The sequence below is a fragment of the Coenobita brevimanus genome, chromosome 110, assembly GCF_032717465.1.
Source record: "Coenobita brevimanus isolate Jiangsu-jjx chromosome 110, ASM3271746v2, whole genome shotgun sequence".
Lineage (NCBI taxonomy): Eukaryota > Metazoa > Arthropoda > Malacostraca > Decapoda > Coenobitidae > Coenobita > Coenobita brevimanus.
This window is the reverse complement of record NC_137063.1, coordinates 9,584,274-9,607,401: the sequence shown is the minus strand read 5'-3', so window position 1 is coordinate 9,607,401 and position 23,128 is coordinate 9,584,274. Positions and strand designations below refer to the sequence as shown.

Here is a 23,128-nt window from a genome sequence, read left to right as displayed (position 1 = left end):
ATCTTCTCAGCAATATTTTCCTAATGATACAGAGCAGACCTGTTCCATGTAAAGTTCCACACTCAATCTGGTCACCTCACTTTGCTCTTTGTTCAATGTTCTGACCTTATAGAACTGGCTTTTAATGATGCTACTCTTACTATATACTGTAGATAAAAAATAAAGTAGCATACATTCTCTATCTGTCAATAACCAGATGCCTTAATCCTGGATAGAGAAGCCATGAAACAAAATGCCTTCACATTGCTCTGTCCTCCACCAGGTGGATCTCTCTATATCTCACATCTCTCTCATTCATATACCTCTTCACTGCATCCTTCAACCTCAGCCTCCATCACCCTCTCTCTTTCCACATCACTTGCATACACTCTCTTCATCAATCTCTCATTCTCCATTCACTCAGCACAGCCAAACTATCTCAGATTACTCCTCCTAACACTTTCCAGCCTATCCACACTAATGCTCTTCATCTTCTGCATTTATCTATTTGTCTCTCTATGTGCTGTAGCTCCACATGCACTTTTCAAACAATTCATCATCATTTCTCTTTTCCACTTGTTGTCTCCCCACCCCCCCAAAAAAATGGGCCTTGATGGTGCAAGACAGTACATGTGACTTAGGAAATAACATGCTTCCTTATTCAGGTAACTGGTATACAGTATTAAATACAGTGAGTATAACAAATAGCAGTGCTGTACTGTATACAGCTTCATATGGAGTGTATCTCAAATGTAAGTAACATCACTTGTGTGGACTTTTTTTTATACCACTATGGTACAGTGCCCTCGCACAGTGAATGTATTCAAAGTAAACGATTCACCTAGAGAACGAGCAGGGGGTAATCAGGTCCACAAAACCATAACAAACGAGTTGAACCCTGAGTGAATGAAATTGGGGAAGAGAGTAGGCCATAACCACTGTCTCCTACATTAAACGACCCCCCCCCCCCAGTAAACGTTGCACAAGAGGTCAGATCTGAGCAACCAGTTCAGCAGAATCCAATGGAGGATGAAGATAAGCCTATGTCAAAGATCAATAAATTTCTAGCGGCAGTGGAGGTTCTGAAAGAAGAGGTCAAGGCAAATGAAACGAGCTACCTTAGGACACAGGAAGTGCTCCAAGGGGTAGAAACCACTTTTCATTATTACACTGGAAGGCATAATACGGAAGTCAACATAAGAAAACAAACACTCATCACACACTACTACCAAACTCAAGAACAACAGAAGCCAACTGCCTCTACATCGTCTGCCAAACTTCCTGGGGAAGATGATGATGATGTGATGCCAGTGGTGTCATCTTTGGACTTTGAAAGCTTTATGGGAGAGGTGAATGAGGTAGAGGCATGTGGGGAAGTGGTTCAGTCAAATGATGAGGGCGGGACTGGTGACGGGAACAAGGGAGTGGATGGTGATGTGGAGCGGTCACCCTAATTGTATCTCCCTGCCTCGGAACCACCTGTATTCAAGCCAATCAGGACTGCCATCTTCTCCCCCAGTATCCCTGCTTGTCGTACAAGGCGACTAAAATGGTTGGTGGTGGGTTAGTGCCCCACCCCGTAAAAAGAACCAACTAAAAAAGCGAATAAAGTGCCTCAGACCCGGACGAACCATACGTTGACGACTAAGGAACGGCCAAAGGACATTCTGAGGGTGGGAACATGGAATGTGAGAGGGGTGAATGATGAAGTGAAAAAGAGAGAGATTGTTCAGGTGCTTGAGGATGCAAAAGTGGATATATGTGGATTGACTGAAACTAAATGGAAAGGTGAAAGGGTGAGAGAATGGGAATATGGTTTAGATATATGTGCGGGAGTCAATGAGAATGAGAGGGCAAGAGAGGGAGTATGTCTGATGATAAGCAAGAAGTGGAAGGAGAATATAAGAGAGTATGGAACATTGGGTGCAAGGATTGTACGGGTGAGGATGAAAGTAGGTATACAAGCATGGGCGATTGTATGTGTGTATGCTCCAACAGAGGATCGAGTGGCAAGAGTGAAAGATGAGTTTTGGGCGAGAGTAGAAGCACGTATGGACAAATTTGAGAGGAGCGAGAGAGTGCTGTTGATTGGAGACATGAATGGCAAAGTTGGGAATGTACGAGTGGATGGAGTGCTTGGTCAGCGGGGTGTGCCAGCTGAAGTAGATGGGAATGGTAGTGCTCTGGTGGACATCTGTGCTGGTAAGGGGTTGGCAATAGCCAACACCTACTTTCGTCAAAAGATGATCCACCGGTATACATGGAGAGTAATGAGGAGGATGGATGGTGAACTTGTTGAATGAAAGGCAATGGTAGACTACGTGTGTGTGGATGAGCGAATGAGAAGACAAGTGTTGGATGCAAGAGTGTGGAGAGGGTGGGGAAATGGAGTCTCGGACCATCGCTTAGTGATGGCCAAGGTAAAGATGCAAAGAAAGTGGTTGAGGAGGCCAAGGGGAAGACAGGAGGAAACAGCTCCTGTGAGAAGAGTGGAGAAATTGCAAGATAGTGAGAAAATGACAGAGTATAAGAGCATAGTGGAAGAAAGATTGGGAAGGTATGAGCTAGAGCAGTTGGAAGGGGTGGAAGACGTATGTAAGATATTCACGGAAGAGATAGGCACAGCGTGTGAGGCGGTTTGTGGAGTGAGGAGGAGATGCAAGGGTGTGCAAGGGACAGCATGGTGGAATGATGAGGTGAAACGAGCTGTGGAACAAAAGAAGAAGGCATATGGTGAATGGTTGGCGAGTAGAGGTAGGGGAGAAGATGACAGAGAGAAGAGAGAGGTATATGTGAGCAGGAGAAGGGAGGTTAAGAGACTGGTCAAGGAGAGTAAGAAGAAAGTGGATGAAGAGTTTGGGAGGAATCTGAGTGTGAAATGGAGGGAGAGTACGAAATTGTTTTGGAAGGAGGTAAAGAAAGTAAGGCAGTGTGAAAGGGGAAATAATAGGGGAGTGAAAAATAGGAATAATAGATTGTTGGTGGAGAAGAGAGAGAAATTGAGGAGATGGAAGGAGCACTTTGAGGATTTGTTGAATGTAGAGAGTGACAGCAGTGTGAGTATAAGTGGTTGGGGAATGGCTGGGAGAAGAAGAGATGAGAGGAGGGAGGAAGAGATCAGTAGGGCGGAAGTAGTGGAAGCGATGAAGATTAAGCTGGGAAAGGCCCCAGGAATTGATGGAGTGTGTGGTGAAATGCTTAGGTATGGGGGTGAGATTGTTGTGGAGTGGATATGGAAGTTGTGTAGATTGGGTTGGGAAGAGGGAAGGGTTCCAGAGGACTGGAAATCAGGTATAATTGTTCCTCTGTACAAAGGAAAAGGGGAGAGAGAAGTATGTGGTAACCATAGGGGTATTTGCCTTCTTAGTGTGACTGGTAAAATATATGGTAGAATACTCATTGATAGGGTTAGGCATATGACAGAGGAGCTAGTTGGAGAAGAACAAGGGGGATTTAGGAAGGGAAAAGGGTGTGTAGATCAGATATTTGTTCTAAGATGTTTAGTGGAGAAGTATCTAGGGAAGGGAAAGAAAGTGTATGCTGCCTTCAAGGACTTGGAGAAAGCTTATGACAGAATAGATAGGCAAGGTATGTGGAAGGTATTAAGAATATATGGAGTGGAAGGGAAATTGTTGAGTGCTGTGAAGAGTATGTACGAGGGAGCTAGGGCTATGGTGCGAGTGGATGGTGAGCTGAGTGAGTTCTTTGATCTCAATGTGGGACTGAAGCAGGGGTGTGTGATGTCTCCATGGCTGTTTAATATATATATGGATGGGGTTGTAAAGGACGTGCAAGGTAGGGCAGTGGATGTGGGGCTGGCCCTAATGAATGAGGGTGAGATTTGGAAGCTCCCGGTGTTGCTGTTTGTGGATGATACAGTATTGTTGAGTGAAGATGAATGGGAGCAAGGTTTGGTGAATGAATTTGGGACAGTGTGTAGGAGGAGGAAGCTGAAAGTTAATGTAAACAAAAGTAAAGTTATGGTGTTTGAGAGGAATGAAGTTACAGAGTGTGCAGTGAGGTTGGATGGTGAGGATATGGAGAATGTGAGTGCATTCAAGTACTTGGGTAGTGTGATGAGTAAGGATGGAACTTAGGGGGATGAAGTACGTGAAAGGGTACAGCAGGGAAGGAAGGTTATTGGTACACTGAAAGCAGTGATGAGAAATAGGGAGGTGAGTATGGAAGTTAAGAAGTCACTGCATGATGGTATTGTGATCCCTACCCTGACGTATGGAAGCGAGGCGTGGACCTTGCAAGAGGGGAACAAGTCAAGAGTGAGAGCAGTGGAAATGAGTTACTTGAGAGGAGCATGTGGAGTGACGTGGAGGGACAGGTTGACGAATGAAGAAGTGAAGGAATGTTGTGGGGTAGATGTGGATGTGGTTGAGAAGATTAGGAGAAATACACTGAGGTGGTTTGGACATGTGGAGAGAATGGAGAATGAAAGACTGACTAAGTAGGTGTATGTAGGTGAGGTGGAGGGAGGGAGAGGGAGGGGTAGACCGAGGATGAGGTGGAGGGATGGAGTTGAGAGGTATATGAGGGAGGGGGGGGGTGAGTTGGGGGGAGGGTAGTCAAATGGTGGGTGACAGAGTGACTTGGAGGCGTTTTGTCTGCGGCCACTCTTTGTGGGATTAGGGCGTCGGGCTATAGATAGATAGATAGATAGATGTTTGAAATGTGCATTTTAGTACAACTCCATGGCTCAAAAAGTGGACCCTGACGAACGGTCCCAACCGTATGCTATTTTTCCCATATGTTGTTCACAGTGAAAGAATTCGCAGTGAAAAAGCTCATTTGCCACCCATAAACTCGTTCATTGTGCAAGGGCACTGAATATACTTCAATTACAGTAAGTAATGAAAGAAAAGGAATTAGACTCAATGTGACAATGTATTCTACAGAAATGAGATGGGATCTAACTTATTTCCTGACCAGCAGTTTTACTTTGTCATTATTACAGTCATTCTAGTGAAAATTATAGTTATGGTGTTCAGACCATTATCAGCCTATCTCTACTCATGAACAGTTTGAGGGATTCATCCAGATACGACCTCTCCCAGTTTTTTATTCATATACACTGCCTTGCATAATCAAGAACAAGAGCCTTCCTACTATTTGACCGCATCTTTCTTTATACTCCTTCCTGACTTTTCATACCTAAGAGAATCATCTATAGGCAGAGGAACATGACAAGCATCTTTCAACTTGTAAATATTAGCCAGCATAGAAAAGTGAGAAAAAGAAGCAAAATACGAAGCAAACTTCTCTTCTCAACTATACCAATGAACCAACAACTTTTCTATTAAACCACAACTTTTGATACTGGTTATGAGGAGAAGAGGCAGGGAGGGTTGCAGAGGTAACCTTATGCAATAGCAGATATAAATGGAATGTGGAAAATATTAAGTATACACTACATGGAGTAATTGGGAATTTACTGAATGCCGTGATGAATATGTATGAGGGTGCTAAGGCTGTAGTGCATGTGAATGGTGAACTGGGTGAATTTTTCTAACTGAATGTTGGACTGAAAAAGGGATGTGTCATGTCTCCATGGCTGTTCAATCTGTAAACGGATGGGGTTATACGAGATACAAGGTAGGGGAGTGGATGCTGGAGTAGCCCTCATGAGAGAGGGCAGCATCTGGAAACTTCCAGTACTGTTGTTTGCAAATGATACTGTATTGTTATGTGAAGATAAAGGGGAACTGCAAGGCTTGGTGTATGAGTTTGGGAGAGTATGTAAGAAACGGAACTGAAAGGTGAATGTAGGGAAGAGTAAAGTTATGGTCTTCCAGAGAAATTAAGTCACTGAATATACAGTGAGGTTGGATAATAAGGAAATGGAAAATGTGAGTGCATTTAAGTACTTGGATAGTGTGATGAGTAAGAAGGGAAGTTTCGAGGATGAAGTGCTTGAAAGGGTACAGCAAGGAAGAAAGATTGCTGGTTCTCTGAAAGCTGTGATAAGAAATAGGGAAGTGAGCATGGAAGTAAAAAAGTTGATGCATGATAGTACAGTATTGTGATACCAACTCTAACAAATGGAAGTGAAGCCTGGACCTTGTTGAATGGCCACGTCAAAAGTGAGAGCATGGAAATGAGTTATTTAAGAGGAGCACGTGGAGTTACATGGAGAGACACATTGACAAATGAGGAAATGAAGGAGTGCTGTGGTGTAGATATGGATGTGATAGTGTTACGAGAAATACACTGAGGTGGTCTGGCCATGTGGAGAGGAAGGAGAGTGAGAGACTGACACGGAGAGCCTATGTGAGTGAGGTGGAGGTGGGGAGAGGGTGGGGGAGGCCGAGGATGAGATGGAAGGATGGAGTGGAAAGGTATATGACAGGGGATGTGTGGACTGAGGGGAGGGCAGTGAAATGGCTGGGGACAGGGCAACATTGAGGCAACTGGTTTCAGTGAAATGGCTGGGGACAGGGCGACATGGAGGCGACTGGTTTGTGGCCACCTCTTACGGGATTAAGGCGTCTGGCAACAGACAGATAGATAGATAGATAGATACAGTAGATATAAAGCAGGAATAAACACCATTTTTTCTCTAACATTACAGGATCTATCTAAGTATCTATATATATTGTGTGTGTGTGTGTGTGTGTGTGTGTGTGTATACAGTACCCTCGTGTCCAACACGCATTAGTCCAGCACGATTCACGTCCACCACAGAGAGCAAATAATTAGTATTATTTAATACGATTTAATTACTGCAACACGAGTGTGTTAGCATAACACACACAGAGCTCTGAGAAGTGGGCGAAATCCGCAGAGTTCACCTCTAGCATGATCACCCCCGGTCCAACATGGTCATACTGGACATTCCCATGATGATGACAGCCAATGAAAACTTCTGATCAAGTAGCCTTCCCTGCCCGCTATCGTGACGTGATCGTGATGCCGCCCAATTAAAAACGCTTCTGCTGTCACGTGATGTTTTGTTTAAATTTCTCCCGCCACAGCGCCACTCAGTCGCATAATTCGCATTGGAAGGTGCTTTTTTCTTGCTGCATTTTCTGCCCTTGTTACTGCATTTTATCCTGCTCACAATGCCTAGGAAGCCTTCTGAGAACCCCAAGAAGCGTCGGCACCTCCCTCAGGCCACCAAGCTAGAAAGCATCGAGAGGAAGAAGAAAGGGGAGAGGAAAGTTGACATTGCCAAGGCCTACGACATGAATGAAGCCAACGTGAGAACCATAAAAAAAAAGACAAGATCCTGGCAGCCGAAGGCTATCACACGGCACTTCATACCAGGTTTGCCGAGGATACGATGGTAAATCGGAACGGTAACGTGGTAAAATTGCCGACGATACCACAGGCATTTGGAATTCATCTGGATGGATTCCTGCCGAGGATACGACGGGCAAAACAGTGTGACCAAAACCCAGGCGACTCGACAGAGAATGTATCGTACTACAGCATTGAACATTTAGCCTGACACTGAATACATATTAATATTTTAGAATAAATATCAATCGTTTTGAAACCCTTCTCATCGGCGTGTGTACCAGTTTATAAACAAAGTTGCTTCTCCTTATTCTCTACCGAGTTAGCGACAGCGATCATTTTCCACAGTCATGAGACGGGGCTCTGGCAACAGTGTGAGAAGCATGCACTTTGCCGAGGATTACATAGTGCTAGGACAGGCAGAAGCAGGACCTTCCATGGCTGTGGACGAAGATAGTGATTCTGAATGTGATTTCGAAGGATTTATGAGGGAGGTTGAGGAGGAGCAACAGCCATTACCCGCTAGTGACGCCAGCAGCCATCCTCCGGGGACCCAGTAGGACTACCTACAGCCTTGGATACCACCTTCCATTCCCAGCAAGCCCACCAACACTATCCTAAAAGGTTAGTTATCATTCATAGCACAGTACCATTTATTATAATTACAATAGTACCAATATATGTATAGGTATATGGTAGGTATTTAGGGTGACTTTTCCTAGGGTTGCTGACATAATTCATTTTTCCCCAAAAGCTCTATTGTTAGTCCAACACGTTTTTGGTCCAACACGTGACCCATGCATGACAATATTACCGTGTTGGACACGAGGGTACTGTATATATATATATATATATATATATATATATATACAGATAGATAGATATATAGATATATATAATGTTACTACATACTACCATTCATAACAAAGTAATCACATCAGAATTATAAAAAAAAAAAAAAAAAAAAAAAAAAAATGCCTCTCTGGATTCAGTACGGAATGAAATTCAGCATTACAGAAAATCACACGACTGTATATTGTACATCCATTTATTTTCAGAATGAACATGAATTACACAGTAATTTTCCTTTTGTGAGTATGTAAAAGTGAATTAAGCTCTCAAGATAGGTACTGTATAAAATTTTTCTGAATACAAAATTATACATGACGGTAAGTGAAGTAAATACTCTAAGAGTGTGATCATGACAAGGAATACTAATATCTGAAGGTCTGACAGTTGTTTACAAATTAGTTTCTGCACACATGAAAACAGATTCATATGAAACTGACCTGAGAAGCCAGGGGAACATTTGCACACATAGTCCTTTGAGTTGGGTGGAACAAAACAGATGCCATTCTGACAGTCGTTGTGTTGGCAAGGGGATGTCTGGAGGTAAACAGCTGGGCCCACTTCACAGAACTTGCCAGAGTAGTCGTTGATACACTTGCATGTGTATTCATTTACACCATCTACGCATGATGCACCATTCTGGTTGAGACAGAAAATCAAAGTTGTTGTTATTGTTGCTCTTGCTGCAGTTGTTATGTTATTCTCGTTGTTCAGATCCTAGACTTAACTGGATGTCATACCAATGAACTGCATGAAACCAGCCATTTCAAAGTGGTGCTCCCAGAAATCTTTTGCTGATGTTATTTTGACATACTGTGTGTTATAAGAGTCAGTTGCGTGAGGTGACTGTCTTGTGGTGTTAAGTCTGGGTAGGTGAATGTGTGTCTCTCTGGGAAGGGCATTAGTTAATTACTGTAGTTTGGACTGACATAGCTTGGTTTTTGTAAAATTTGGACTTAGAGATTTCCTCCTTATCATTTAATCCTGTGTTGCCCCATTAGGAGTGTAGAAGCCTAAGGCTAGGCAAGTTGGTCCAGACATTTAAAATGAATGCAACCAGCCTCACTCATCCCTGAGTGGCATTATGTGAACAATAAACCCGAACCACCCCTTGGATATAAACCTGCACAGGCTCAATCCGATTGGACTGCCTTAATTACCCATTAAACCACCAGGTGCCATAATCTGGTTATATGGTTACCAGCCAGCATAGTAAATGGTTTCCTGGTGTACTGGAAACCATTTGGCTTGTCACTCAGTGTGCAGTCACCCACAAAAAAAAAAAAAAAAAAAAAAAAAAAAAAAAAAAAGGGACAGATTTACAAAGTAAAAGCAGAGAGGGTGCTCTGAGGGCACAGTGACACTGTGCTCATACTCTAATCTTAATCCTTGGCCTTGAACTTTGGTTCATCAGCACAAACACTGAATTTCTCAACCTCTCCCCCAAAACACAAACAATACATGTGCAAACCTGAATTCAAATAAGGTCTGGCATTTATGAGGTAATGCCAAATATTGAACTCTGATCTTGACCCATAACCTTTACCCTTGATCTTGGATGTACTGCTAGAAAAAAATGTAAAATATTATTAAGCAAAGCTTTGCACATTTTCAGCTGCAAAACATTGTTTCTTTCTTTCAGTTCTAACTGTAAAACAGTTCACCATAGGAAACTAAGCCATAGACAACTACTGTATACATTGCAATGGTATACACCTCAGCAATATGAATGCCATGAAAAATATTACCAACGCTCCATGCCAGGGGCCCCCAAAGTGGTCAATGTCAACCCCCAGGGGTCAATGGGACCACCCAAGGGGTCGATAAATGGCTGGGAGGTCAAAAGGGGTTGATAATTAGCTGAGGGTCAATAAGGGATTGATGACCGAATGAAGGTTGATTAGGGATCAATCAATCTACTGGGGTTGAAAGCTGATATGCATATAATAAATTTAAATTAAGTACATAAGTAGTGCTACCCAAAATTTCCTGAAAATTGAAAGAAGGGCAGAAACCACCTACCGTACGGTGTGTGGATGCCAGATGGCAGTGCATGCACCCTTAACTTGTTGGTGTATTATGGGAAACTGTGCTGGATGGATGCATTTGCTGCATGCCTGTGTTTTTTTGTCCTTGTGTTTGGGTTGCAAATTTTGTGATCTAAAAAATGAAGAATGTGAAACCAATGCATGAGCATCAAGTTTTGTGTGAAACTCGGGAAAAATGCGGCAGAAACTCACACAATGTTAAAATAGGCTTATGGTGACAATGCTTTGGGGGTTACACAAACCTACAACTGGTTTATGCTTTTTAAAAATGGATGAATATCAACAGATGATGATGCACGTTCTTGTCACCCTTCCACCAGTTCAGCTCCTGACCATGGGCCAAAGGTCATGCAACCATCCTTGAAGACCACAGGAGGACAATCCACAATGTTTGACACTGTTGGCCTATCATATGGATTTATCCAACCCATTTTGTCTGGATATGGAAGATGTGCAGATCTGGGGACTGGAGCATGCGTAAATGGATGTATGTGGAATGAGACAAAATGGACAGAAATGACTGTGAAAGAACGGGAGTATAGATGAGGTATATGAACGGGAGTAGGTGAGAATGAGGGAGCAAAAGAAGGAGTTGCATTGTTGTGTGCAAGATATGGAAGGAGAATTTAAGAGCGTATCCCTGCTTGTCGTAAAAGGCGACTAAAAGGGTTGGCGGAGGGTTAGTGCCCCTCCCCGGAAAACAACTAACTAAAAAAACAAACAAGAAGCCTCAGACAAGGACTGACCAAACGATGACGACCCAGGACCGGACAAAGGACTTGGTAATGAGTACATGGAATGTAAGAGGAGCGAATGATGAGGTGAAAGAGAGAGAGATTGTCCAGGTGCTTGAGGGTGCGAAAGTGGATGTATGTGGAATAACTGAAACAAAATGGAGAGGAGAAAGTGTGAGAGAATGGGAGTATGGATGGGGTATATGTGCAGGAGTAGATGAGAATGAGAGGGCAAAGGAAGGAGTATGTATAGTTGTGAGTAAAAGATGGAAGAAGAGCATAAGACAGTATGGATCAGTTGGGTCAAGGATTGTGTGGGTAAAGTTGAAAGTTGGAATACAACTGTGGGCGATTGTGTGTGTGTATGCGCCAACGCAAGATCGTGCTAGAAGAGTGAGAGAAGAGTTCTGGACAAATGTGGAAGTGTGCATGGAAAAGTTTGGAAGGAATGAGAGAGTGTTTTTGATTGGTGATATGAATGGTAAAGTTGGTAATGTGAAGGTGGATGGAATAGTTGGTGAGTGGGGTGTGCCTGCTGAAATAGATGAGAATGGGAGTGCGTTAGTGGACATTTGTGCTGGGAGGGGGTTGGTGATAGCCAATACCCTCTTCAGGCATAAAATGATCCACAGGTATACATGGCGAGTGATGAGAAGGGTGGGTGGTGAACTGAATGAAAGGAAGGCAATGATTGATTATGTGTGTGTGGATGAAAGGATGCGAAGATGTGTAAAGGATGCAAGAGTGTATAGAGGTTGGGGGAGTGGACTTTCTGACCACTACTTGGTGGTGGCCAGAATTAGGATGCAAGTAAGATGGAGGAATAGAAGAAGGGAAAGACGAGAGGAAGGAGTAGTTGCAAGGAGAGTGGAGAGGTTACAAGAGGATGAGAAAAAGGCAGAGTATAAGAGAGAAGTGGAGGAACGATTGTGCAAATATGAATTGGAGCAGATGGGAGACGTGGAAGGTGTGGGTAAGATATTTACAGAAGAAATATGTGCAGCATGTGATGTGGTGTGTGGAAGGAAGAGAAGACGGAGGGGGGTGCAAGGAACAGCGTGGTGGACTGAAGAGGTGAAACAGGCTGTGGCACAAAAGAAGAAAGCATACAATGAATGGATGAGAAATAGGGGCGTGGAAGAAGTTGAGAGGCGGAAGAGAGAGTTATATGTGGAAAGAAAGAGAGAGGTGAAAAGATTAGTAAGAGAGAGTAAGAAGAGAGTGGATGAGGAATTTGGAAGGAATTTGAGTGTAAAGTGGAGGGACTGTAAGAAAATGTTCTGGAGAGAAGTGAAAAGAGTAAGACAGGGTGGAAGTGAAGTTAGCAGGGGAGTGAAAGATAAAAATGGTAGATTACTAGTGGAGAAGGGAGAAAAAGTGAGCAGATGGAGAGAACACTTTAAGGAATTCTTGAACGTAGAGGATGGAAGTAATGCGAGTATAAGTGGCTGGGGAATGGCTGGGAGAAGGAGGGAGGTGAGAAGACAGGAAGAAATCAGTAGGATAGAAGTTGCGGAAGCAATGAAGAAAGTTAAATCGGGGAAAGCCCCAGGAATTGATGGAGTGTGTGGTGAAATGCTGAAGCATGGGGGAGAGATAGTAGTAGAATGGATGTGGAAGATGTGCAGATTGGCCTGGGAGGAAGGTAGAGTCCCGGAGGATTGGAAGTCAGGTATAATTATTCCCTTGTACAAAGGAAAAGGGGAAAAAGAAGTGTGTGGTAATCATAGGGGCATTTGTCTTCTTAGTATAATAGGAAAAGTGTATTGTAGGATACTTATAGACAGAGTTAGAGAAAGAACAGAGAAATTAGTTGGAGAAGAACAGGGAGGCTTTAGGAAGGGAAGAGGTTGTGTAGATCAGATATTCATTCTTAGATCTTTAGTGGAAAAGTTTCTAGAGAAGGGAAAGAAGTTGTATGCAGCTTTCATGGATTTGGAGAAAGCATATGACAGGGTGGATAGACAAGGATTGTGGAAAGTGTTAAGAATATATGGAGTAGATGGGAAGTTGCTGAATGCTGTGAAGAGTATGTACGATGGTGCGAAGGCTGCAGTGCGTGTGGATGGTGAACTAAGTGAATTTTTCTCTTTGAAAGCTGGGTTGAAACAGGGATGTGTCATGTCTTCTTGGTTGTTCAATCTGTACATAATGGGGTAATAAAAGAGGTACAAGGTAGGGTAGTGGATGTTGGAGTGGCCCTGGTGAGAGAGGATAGTGTTTGGAAACTCCCTGTACTGTTGTTTGCAGATGATACTGTGTTGTTGAGTGAAGACGAAGGGGAGCTGCAAGGCTTGGTGGATGAGTTTGAGAGAGTGTGTAAGAAACGGAACCTAAAGGTGAATGTAGGGAAGAGTAAAGTGATGGTCTTTGAGAGAGGTGAAGTTAGTGAATGTGCAGCAAAGTTGGATGGTGAGGAATTGGAAAATGTGAGTACGTTTAAGTATTTGGGTAGTGTGATGAGTAAGGATGGAGGTTTGGAGGGTGAAGTGCTTGAAAGGGTACAGCAGGGAAGAAAGGTTGCTGGTTCCTTGAAAGCATTGATAAGAAACAGGGAAGTGAGCATGGAAGTGAAAAAGTTACTACATGACAGTATTGTGATACCAACTCTAACATACGGAAGTGAAGCTTGGACATTGTTGGAAGGACACAAGTTAAGAGTGAGAGCAGAGGAAATGAGTTATTTAAGAGGAGCCTGTGGAGTCACGTGGAGAGACAGGCTGACGAATGAGGATATAAAGGAGCGTTGTGGTGTGGATGTGGATGTGATAGGAAGCGTTATGAGGAACACACTGAGGTGGTTTGGCCATGTGGAGAGGATGGAGGGTGAAAGACTGACGAAGAGAGTGTATGTGAGTGAGGTGGAGGGGGGAAGAGGGAGGGGGAGGCCGAGGATGAGATGGAGGGATGGGGTGGAGAGGTATATGAGAGAGGGGGGTGTGAGTTGGGAGCAGGGCAGTGAAATGGTGGGGGACAGGGCGACTTGGAGGCGATTTGTTTGTGGCCACCTCAAACGGGATTGAGGCGTCTGGCAATAGATAGATAGATAGATAGGATCGGTCAGCTCAAGGATTGTGTGGGTAAGATTGAATGTTGGACTACAAATGTGGGCGATTGTATGTGGGTATGCACCAGTGCAAGATTGTGCAAGCTGAGTGAAAGAACAGTTCTGGACGTATGTGGAAGCGTGCATGGAAAAGTTTAAAAGGAATGAGAGTGTTTTTGATTAGTGATATGAAAAGAAAAGTAGGGAATGTGAAGGTAGATGGAGTAGTTGGAGAGTGGGGTGTGCCTGCAGAAGTGGATGAGAATGGCAGTATTTTATTCTCAAATCCTAATACTTTCTGATCTGTTGCAATTGTACTGTACCATGACTCATGCCCGTAAATTAAAATTGGTCTAACCATAGACTTGTAAATTTTCACTTTAGTATGTACCGAAAGCATATTATTGTTCCAAACAGATTTCAACATTCCAACAGCTCGCCAAGCCTGTCTAATCCTCTCCTCAATTTCATTGTTTAATGATCCATTAGATGATACAATCGTTCCCAGATATTTAAAGTTTTCTATATTCTTCACCACATTATTCCCAATTATACAATCGATTTGGTTCTTCACATTCATATTAATAATTTTAGTCTTTCCACAATTTATTACCAATCCCACTTTTTCTCCTTCCTCCACCAGACAATCAAGTACCCTCTGTATCTCATAAATACTTCCGCAAATCAGTACAATATCATCAGCATAGTCCAAATCCATCAGCTTCTTATTTTCTTTCCAGTTAATTCCTGCACCTGTTCTCCTTACAACCTTTTTCATAACATAATCCATAACCAAAACAAACAACAATGGTGAAAGAACTCCTCCTTGAATCACTCCTGACCTAACTTGAAATGGATCACTCAAAGAACCACCAACCATTACCTTACAAAAAGTACCTTCATGCAGGCTTCTAATAATATTTACAAATTTTTCTGGTATATCACAGAATCTCATAATTTTCATCATAGCTCCACGTGAAACACTATCAAATGCCTTTTCAAAATCCACAAAACACACTCTAAGTGGCATTTTCATCTCATTAACCTGTTGCATTAGATGCCTTACAATAAAAATCTGATCATTACAACCTCGACCTTTTCTAAATCCCGCTTGTTCTTCTCTTAAAATTTTATCAATTACTAGCTCTATTCTGTTCAACAAGATTTTGGAAAAGACTTTTGCAACTGCAGGTGTCAAAGTTATCCCCCTCCAATTGCCACACACACTTAAATCTCCCTTTTTTGGTATTTTTATAATCACTCCATTTTTCCACTCTTCTGGAATTCCACCATTATCCCAAGCCACATTAAAAAGTTTCAAAAGCGCATTCATCAACTCGTCATTTTCCACCTTAAGCATTTCAGGGAATATTCCATCCTCTCCTGGGGCCTTAAAATTCTTTAACTCCTTTATAGATTTTGCTACCTCTTTCAAAGTTATATCCCCTGTTTCTATCTGCAAATCTCTCTCGGCTGGCAAAATGTCCTCTTCAGCTGGGATTGGTCTATTTAGAACAGATTCAAAGTGCTCTTTCCACCTTCCTTTTATATCCAAATCTTTAGTCATCAAATTACCATTTCTATCTCGTACAGGTATTTCCTTCCTTCTCTTTTCAGTCCCAGTTAACTCTTTTATGGCCTGATACGCTGCTCTTGTGCTCTGACAGTCATTTTTACTTAATTTAATTTCTGTCTCTGTCACCTTTTCATCATATAGTCTCCTCTTATCACGTCTAATGAGTCTTTTTACTTCAGAATGTAAACTCCAGTACTTTGCTCTAAGTACTTCAACTACCTGGCCATCAACATGTTGTTCTTCACTTCTTAACTTAGCCTCTTTCCTTTTCTGAATTGCATTCCATGTTTCATCTGACATCCACTTTTTCCTTCTCGCTTTTCCCTTTTTCTTAATAGTAACCTTAGCACTCTCATGCAAAACCTCTTTCACCTCTCTCCACATTTGATTAATATCTTGTCTTCAGATTCCATCAAAGTCTGCAGGACTAGAAACCTGTTCCTACATTCCCACCGAAACTTTTCCCTCGTGCTCTCATCACTTCTCAGCTCATCCAAATCATAATTATTACCTCCTGTACAATTACCATTAACGTTTCTCTTAAGTTTTATTTTAATCTTTGACACAACAAGTTGATGACCACTACTTATATCTGCCCCCCTCCTTAGGCAAACATCTTGCAAATAACTCCTATGCCTTCTGCTAATTGCAATGTGGTCAATCTGGTTACAATATTTACCACATGGTGAAATCCAAGTACAGTAATCCCTCTAATATCCGAACGCCCAATATCCGAACATCCCCACTAACCGGACATAATCCTCCTGGGATCCAATATTCCCAAAATGGGCCAAAAACTGCAAAAAATTCGAAAAAAATCTGACTTTTTTCCCTCCCATAATTTGAAATTCCCGCCTGGCGCCAAACAGCTGTTACACCATGGTCCCTTCACCCCTTCCTTCCTCCCCCTCCCCCCTCCCCTGTCAGGTTGCCATTTGGTATTTTTCATTACCAAGTGTGAGCCAATTTGGTAATGAAAAATTCGTTTGGTAATGCATTAGAATAATGCATTACCAAATGGATTTTTCACATGTATGAGGATACACAGGATGGAGATGGTGGATTGTTTGCTCTCTCTGATTAATCTGCTACCCTACATAGTGTGAAAATAATCAACATGTTGTTAGTTATAAGGAGAGTGATTACATGTATTTCCACTTGTATATATAATTAGTGAAGAATATATGCTAGCTTTACGAATTTGGTAATGAAAAGTTATATTTGACAATGAAAGTTGAGGAAATTGGTAATGTGGCTGTTGCGATCTGGCAACTCTGTTACCCCACCAACATCAACAGTCACAGCTTAACTCCGATGGAGAGCAGATACTCATAACAGTGCAAGCCACAGGTGCTTGTTTTTTGTGAATAAACAGTGAATAAACTGCAATACCTTGCCACTAGAACACACAGGAATTTACAGTGTTGTGCAGTGTTAAGAAATTACAATTTAGAGTGCAGAGGATTAACTGTGGACTGCAAACTGGCGGTTCAAACCAGTCCAAGACCAAGGGACTTGTAAGTACCCAGAATGTTTAATATTGTATAAACTCACCTCTAAAACCTCATTTTATGGTTCTTTTGCTTTTATTTCAGTCTTTTATGTACCTTATTGGTGTGATTTGGGTCTTAAATAGGTGCTATGCATGTCCAGAGGGAGTTGTATAGGTGTTTTTCAGAGTTAGGGTCCGTAAGTACTAGTCCATAAGCTGGGGCCCAATATCCGGACAGGACCACTATCCGGACCTGCCTATGGCTCTATTGATCCGGATATTGGAGGGGTTACTGTAGTCTTATGTATTTTTCTATGCTCAAAGATAGTTCCACCAATTATAAAGTCATCTGCCAAACAAAAGCTTCCAAGTCGCACCCCATTTTCATTCCTTACACCAACACCTTCCTTACCCAAACAATCTTCAAAGCCATCCCTACTACTACCAACAATCGCATTAAAATCACCAATGCAAACTAACACATCATGTCTTGCCACTCTATTCACTACATCCTGCAGCTTCTCGTAAAAATCATCCTTCATTTCATCAGCAGCCTCATTTGTCGAAGCGTACCCTACAACCATACTGATATTACCAAGGTCAGATTTTAAACGAGCATAAAGCAAGCGCTCATTAATTGGTTCAAACTCACATACTGCCTTACAAGCATCTCTACTCAGCAGTAAGCCTACTCCTTGGTAATGATTTCCATCACTCCTACCAGAAACCAACATAGTAATACCATCTTCCAAATTCATTTTATCAGCTCCAAGCAATCTCGTTTCTGTAAGAGCACAAATATCCATCTTGTATTCCTTGAACACTGAAATAAGTTCTTCCATTTTACCAGCCTGATTGAGAGTTCGAACAGTCCAGTTTCCCATTCTTAAGGTTCTTTTTGGATGTATAAACTTATTTTTACACCGTGGGATTCTTAGCACCCCCTGCCCACTTAAGGGCTGAACGGGACTGAGGGCCATTGCTTCGTCACCAGAGTTCATCAAGATTTCTTAGGCAGAAAAATATTTTACACTGGAGCCAATGCCAGTGACTCGCAGGAACCAGACAGTGGAGAGAGGAAATTAACTAAATGAAAGTAAAATGCAGAGGGTTTGGAGAGACAAAGTACAAGGGAAAGAGAGCAAAGAGAATGTAGATAAAAGTGTCCCTTATAGTCGCCTCTTACGACAAGCAGGGAATACTGGGGAAGTATTCTATCCCCCATTCCCCAGGGGGGATATTACTATCATGAAACAGTGCCTATGACCCCCAGAGATAGCTTATAGGAAACCATAACCTATTCCGGTGAAGTATCATGATGATGTGAAGAAAAGCTTGAACACTATGTTTGAGCATGGAATTATACAACCCTCACATTACATAGACAGTATACTGTGTACATATATATATATATATATATATATATATATATATATATATATATATATATATATATATATATATATATATATATATACCAGTATATATATATATACAGTGTGTATATATATATATATATATATATATATATATATATATATATAGCCAGACACCTCAATCCCGTACGGGGTGGCCACAAACAAATCGCCTCCACGTTGCCCTGCCCCCCGCCATTTCACTGTCCTGCTCCAAACTCACACACCCCTCTCTCATATACCTCTCCACCCCATCCCTCCATCTCATCCTCGGTCTCCCCCTCCCTCTCCCCCCCCCTCCACCTCACTCACATACACTCTCCTTGTCAGTCTCTCACCCTCCATCCTCTCCACATGGCCAAACCACCTCAGTATGTTCCCCCTAACACTTCCTATCACATCCACATCCACACCACAACACTCCTTTATATCCTCATTTGTCAGCCTCTCTCTCCATGTGACTCCACAGGCTCTCACTCTTGACTTTTGTCCTTCCAACAACATCCAAGCTTCACTTCCATACGTTAGAGTTGGTATAACAATACTGTCATGTAGCAACTTTTTCACTTCCATGCTCACTTCCCTGTTTCTTATCACTGCTTTCAAGGAACCAGCAACCTTTCTTCCTTGTTGTACCCTTTCAAGCACTTCACCCTCCAAACTTCCATCCTTACTCATCACACTACCCAAGTACTTAAACATACTCACATTTTCCATTTCCTCACCATCCAACCTCACTGTACATTCACTGACTTCACCTCTCTCAAAGACCATCACTTTACTCTTCCCTACATTCACCTTTAGATTCCGTTTATTACACACTCTCCCAAACTCATCCACCAAGCCTTGCAGTCCCCCTCTCTAATTCAAACCCGAATATTTCGGAAATTGGTCAATTTGGATATTTTTTGACCACCAGACAAATAATTTTAATTTGGATAGAAATTCAAATTAAGCGAGACAAGTCCGAAAAGGGTTCCAGTGATAAGTGGACATGAACAGTTTTTGTAGTGATAAGTGTAGTAATAAATGTAATTTTTAAGAACTGTACAGTACCTTCAGTACAGTTAAGTGTACTGTACTCTACTACTGTGTTGCAAGACATCATTATCAAGGTTTGACACTATTTTATTTATAGTACTGTGCACTCTTTGAGTAGAAAGGAATAATATGCTGTACTGTTCAACGTTTTTGTGAAAAACCATGTTTTAGTGAGTGTGGGTGTGATCTGGGGATAGGGACAAGCATGAGCTCCAATAATTCAGATTTTTGGATAATTCAACATAGGGTTCCCCCCAATTAACCCGAATTATAAAGGGTTTACTATATGTATGTATATATATATATATATATATATATATATATATATATATATATATATATGCAGAGACTTCACTTCACCGTGAAGATATGTATGCAAACTAACCACAGGAGAAATGAAAGGAGCGACAGTGAGTACTTTCGTATATTACATCTTCAGACAGAGTGAGACAGAAACGTAAAGGGTAGAGGTCTTTTATGCACACCCGCAGCAGGTAGTGGCACACAGAACAATGGATGACCTGAGTTTTTACCTGCAGCTTAACTTATGGTCACCTGCAGCAGGGAGTGGACCACAACAAAGGATGACCTGAATAAAAAATGCATGTGACAAAGGAGAAGGGATTAGGAGGGGAGGAAAGGGGAGTGAGAGGGAGGGGGAAGGGGGAGGGGAGGGAGGGGGAAGGGGGAGGGGAGGAAGGGAAGGGGGAAGGGGAGAAGGGGGAGGGAGGAGGGGATAAATACTGCTGCTTAACTTAAGACCTAGAGGATTAATGCTTGGTGTGTCCCAAACAGGTGTTACTACACCACCAGGAGGTGACAGGGAACAATCACGTGTTAGTCTCGGGGATACTGCTTTAAAATTAATTCAGTTAACAATTTATCACACTTCAAATGACCATAGCTCATGTTTACATTCTTTTCATATGTGCCAGAAATTAGACAAGATTCTATTACATTTCATTCATCTAAGCTTTTTGATCTTGCTAGAATCTTGGATCCTGTCCAGTCAATATGGTGATCACTGGATGCTTTGTGCTGAAATAAACCACTACTCTGTTGGGCTGTCCTTACGCTGTATTTATGTTGTGAGATTCTAGTTTCCAAATCTTTTCCAGATTGTCCTATGTAAAATTTGTTACAGCTTTTACACGGGATTTTGTAAACAACGCCTGAATTACTGAAAGGGCTGTTCTTGATGAAGGTTTTTTGATGGTGTTCTCATCTTTCAATACTACTTGTACATTGAGTTTCCTCAGTATGTGAACAACATCAAGAAAATTTTCATGGAAGGGGAGGACAAGGGTTCTTTGAATGTTCTGGCGATCTGACTTATTAGTTTTTTCTTTCAAGGAATCGTTTCTTGGCAGTATTGTAGCACTGAGTTAGTATGCTTTGTGGATATTTTAGCTTCTTTCCAATACTCTGAATCATTTTTAGTTCTAAAAAAATAAAGATATGATAGGACCTCTCAGAACAGAATCAGGTGACATTACCAGTGAAGATACAGAAATGTGCTCTGCCCTAAATAATTATTTCATATCAGTATTTACCACAGAAAATCTAGACCTGGTCCCTCAAGCAGCAAATATTTAAGATGACAATATGGAAAATATTCTTAGGAATATAACCATTAGTAAAGGGGACGTACTGAAAGAAATTAATAAGTTAAAACCTTAAAAATCACCAGGTCCAGACGATATACAGAATAGTATATGCAAAAATTATAAAAGAAACCAAAGAAGAATTATGTCAGCCACTTTTAACGTTATTTAATGACTTTAATTTCAGGAGACATTACAGAGGCGTGAAAGACTGCAAACGTAGTGCCCATTTTTAAAAAGGGTGATAAAGCAGATGCGTCAAATTATCGTCTGATAAGTCTAATGTCAATAGTAGGAAAAATGCTAGAGTCAATTCTGGCAAAAAAGATTAGGGAACATATAGAAAGATTTAATCTTATAAATGAAAGTCAGCATGGATTCAGGTATGGACGATCCTGCCTCACAAACCTGTTGTCATTCTTCTCAGAGATCTATGAGGCAGTAGATAACAGTAATATGTACAATATTATTTATCTGGACCTTAGTAAAGCTTTTGATAGGGTCCCACACGAAAAGTTATTTTGAAAGGTTCGAGCACACAGTATAGATGGTGATATCTTAAAATGGATAGAATCCTGGCTGAAGGACAAAAGCAGAGAGTATTAATACTGTAAATGGAACTAAGTCGGATTGGGGATTAGTACCTAGCGGTGTACCACAAGGTTCAGTACTTGGTCCTTTATTATTTATTATATATATAAATGATCTAGACTTACGAATCACTAGCAATATCAGCAAATTTGCCACGATACAAAAATAGGGTGTATCATTAACTCAACTGATGACTGCCAAAACCTACAAAAGGACCTCGATATATTGTCCAAATGGTCTAAAACTTGGCAAATGGAATTTAAAGTTGAAAATTGTAAAGTACTTTATATAGGCAACACCACTGGAGATAATAAAAACAGCTTAGATAACAAAGAAATTAGTAAATCGGAATGCAAGAGAGAGCTAAGAGTTATGGTTAGTAAAGACCTCAAACCAAGGCAACAGTGTATTAATGCAAGAAATAAAGCAAATACGGTCCTTAGATTTATTTAGAGAAGTGTGAACAATTGATCATCAAAAAGTAGTATTGCAACTTTATCTAGCATTAGTAAGGCCACATTTAGACTATGCTGTACAATTTTGGTGTCCTAACTATAGAATGGACATTAGCTCGTTAGAAAATGTACAGAGAAGAATGACAAAAATGATACATGATGTTCGGAATTCATCAAACGAAGACAGACTAAAAAGACTACGTTTGCACTCACTAGAGAGGTACAGAGTAAAAGGAGACTTAATTGAGGTGTTTAAGTGGATGAAGGGTATAAATATGGAAGATATTAGCAAGGTACTTAAAGTGAACATACAAGACAGAACTAGAAGTAATGGTTTCAAACTAGAAAAATTCCATTTCAGTATGGAAACGGGTAAAAATCAGTTTGGTAATAGAGTAGCAGACGAATGGAATAAGCTGCCTAGTAAAGTAGTTGCTGCCTCTTCCACAGAGAGTTTCAAGCATAGGCTAGATAAACATATGACAAATATGGGGTAGGTATAGAAAAAAAAAATCTAATAACCAATCCTAATTCATTCTTTTTCCTTTTCAGGTTACACTATGATATTCTCTTTTTCTCCTTTCACACTTTCCTGTAAAATGTCCATGACAATTTTTCTATATTGTGTGGTGTTCTTTTTTACTTTTTCCAGCTGGCTTCGACTGGAGGGATTGGAGGGCGGGGAAGAGTCTTCTTCTTTGCTAACCATATCTCATTCTAGTAGTTCAATTAATCTTCTGGAAGCTGCCTACCATGGGCCAACTGGCCTACTGCTGTTGTCCTCTCTTCTTAAGTTATATATATATATATATATATATATATATACAGTAATCCCTCCACTATCCAATGTCATAAAGCCAAAGGCATGTTCGGAAAGTGGTCCCGTCCGGATAGTGGGCCCCAGCCTCCTGGACTTGTACTTATGGCCCCTAACTCAGAAAAACACCTATACAACTCCCTCCGGACATGCATAGCACCTATTTAAGACCCAAATCACACAAATGAAGGACATAAAAACTGAAATAAATGCAAAAGAACCAGAGAATGAGG

At 41.4% G+C, this 23,128-nt stretch overlaps 1 protein-coding gene across 1 annotated transcript in view; it reads right to left on the bottom strand.

Moving 5' to 3' along the window:
* sli (slit guidance ligand) overlaps nucleotides 1-23,128 on the bottom strand; it is a 545,686-nt gene that overhangs the window by 51,937 nt on the left and 470,621 nt on the right. Inside the window, 1 exon segment of the mRNA XM_080286150.1 lies at nucleotides 8,517-8,715. Within this exon segment, the coding sequence (XP_080142276.1) occupies nucleotides 8,517-8,715 (199 nt within the window).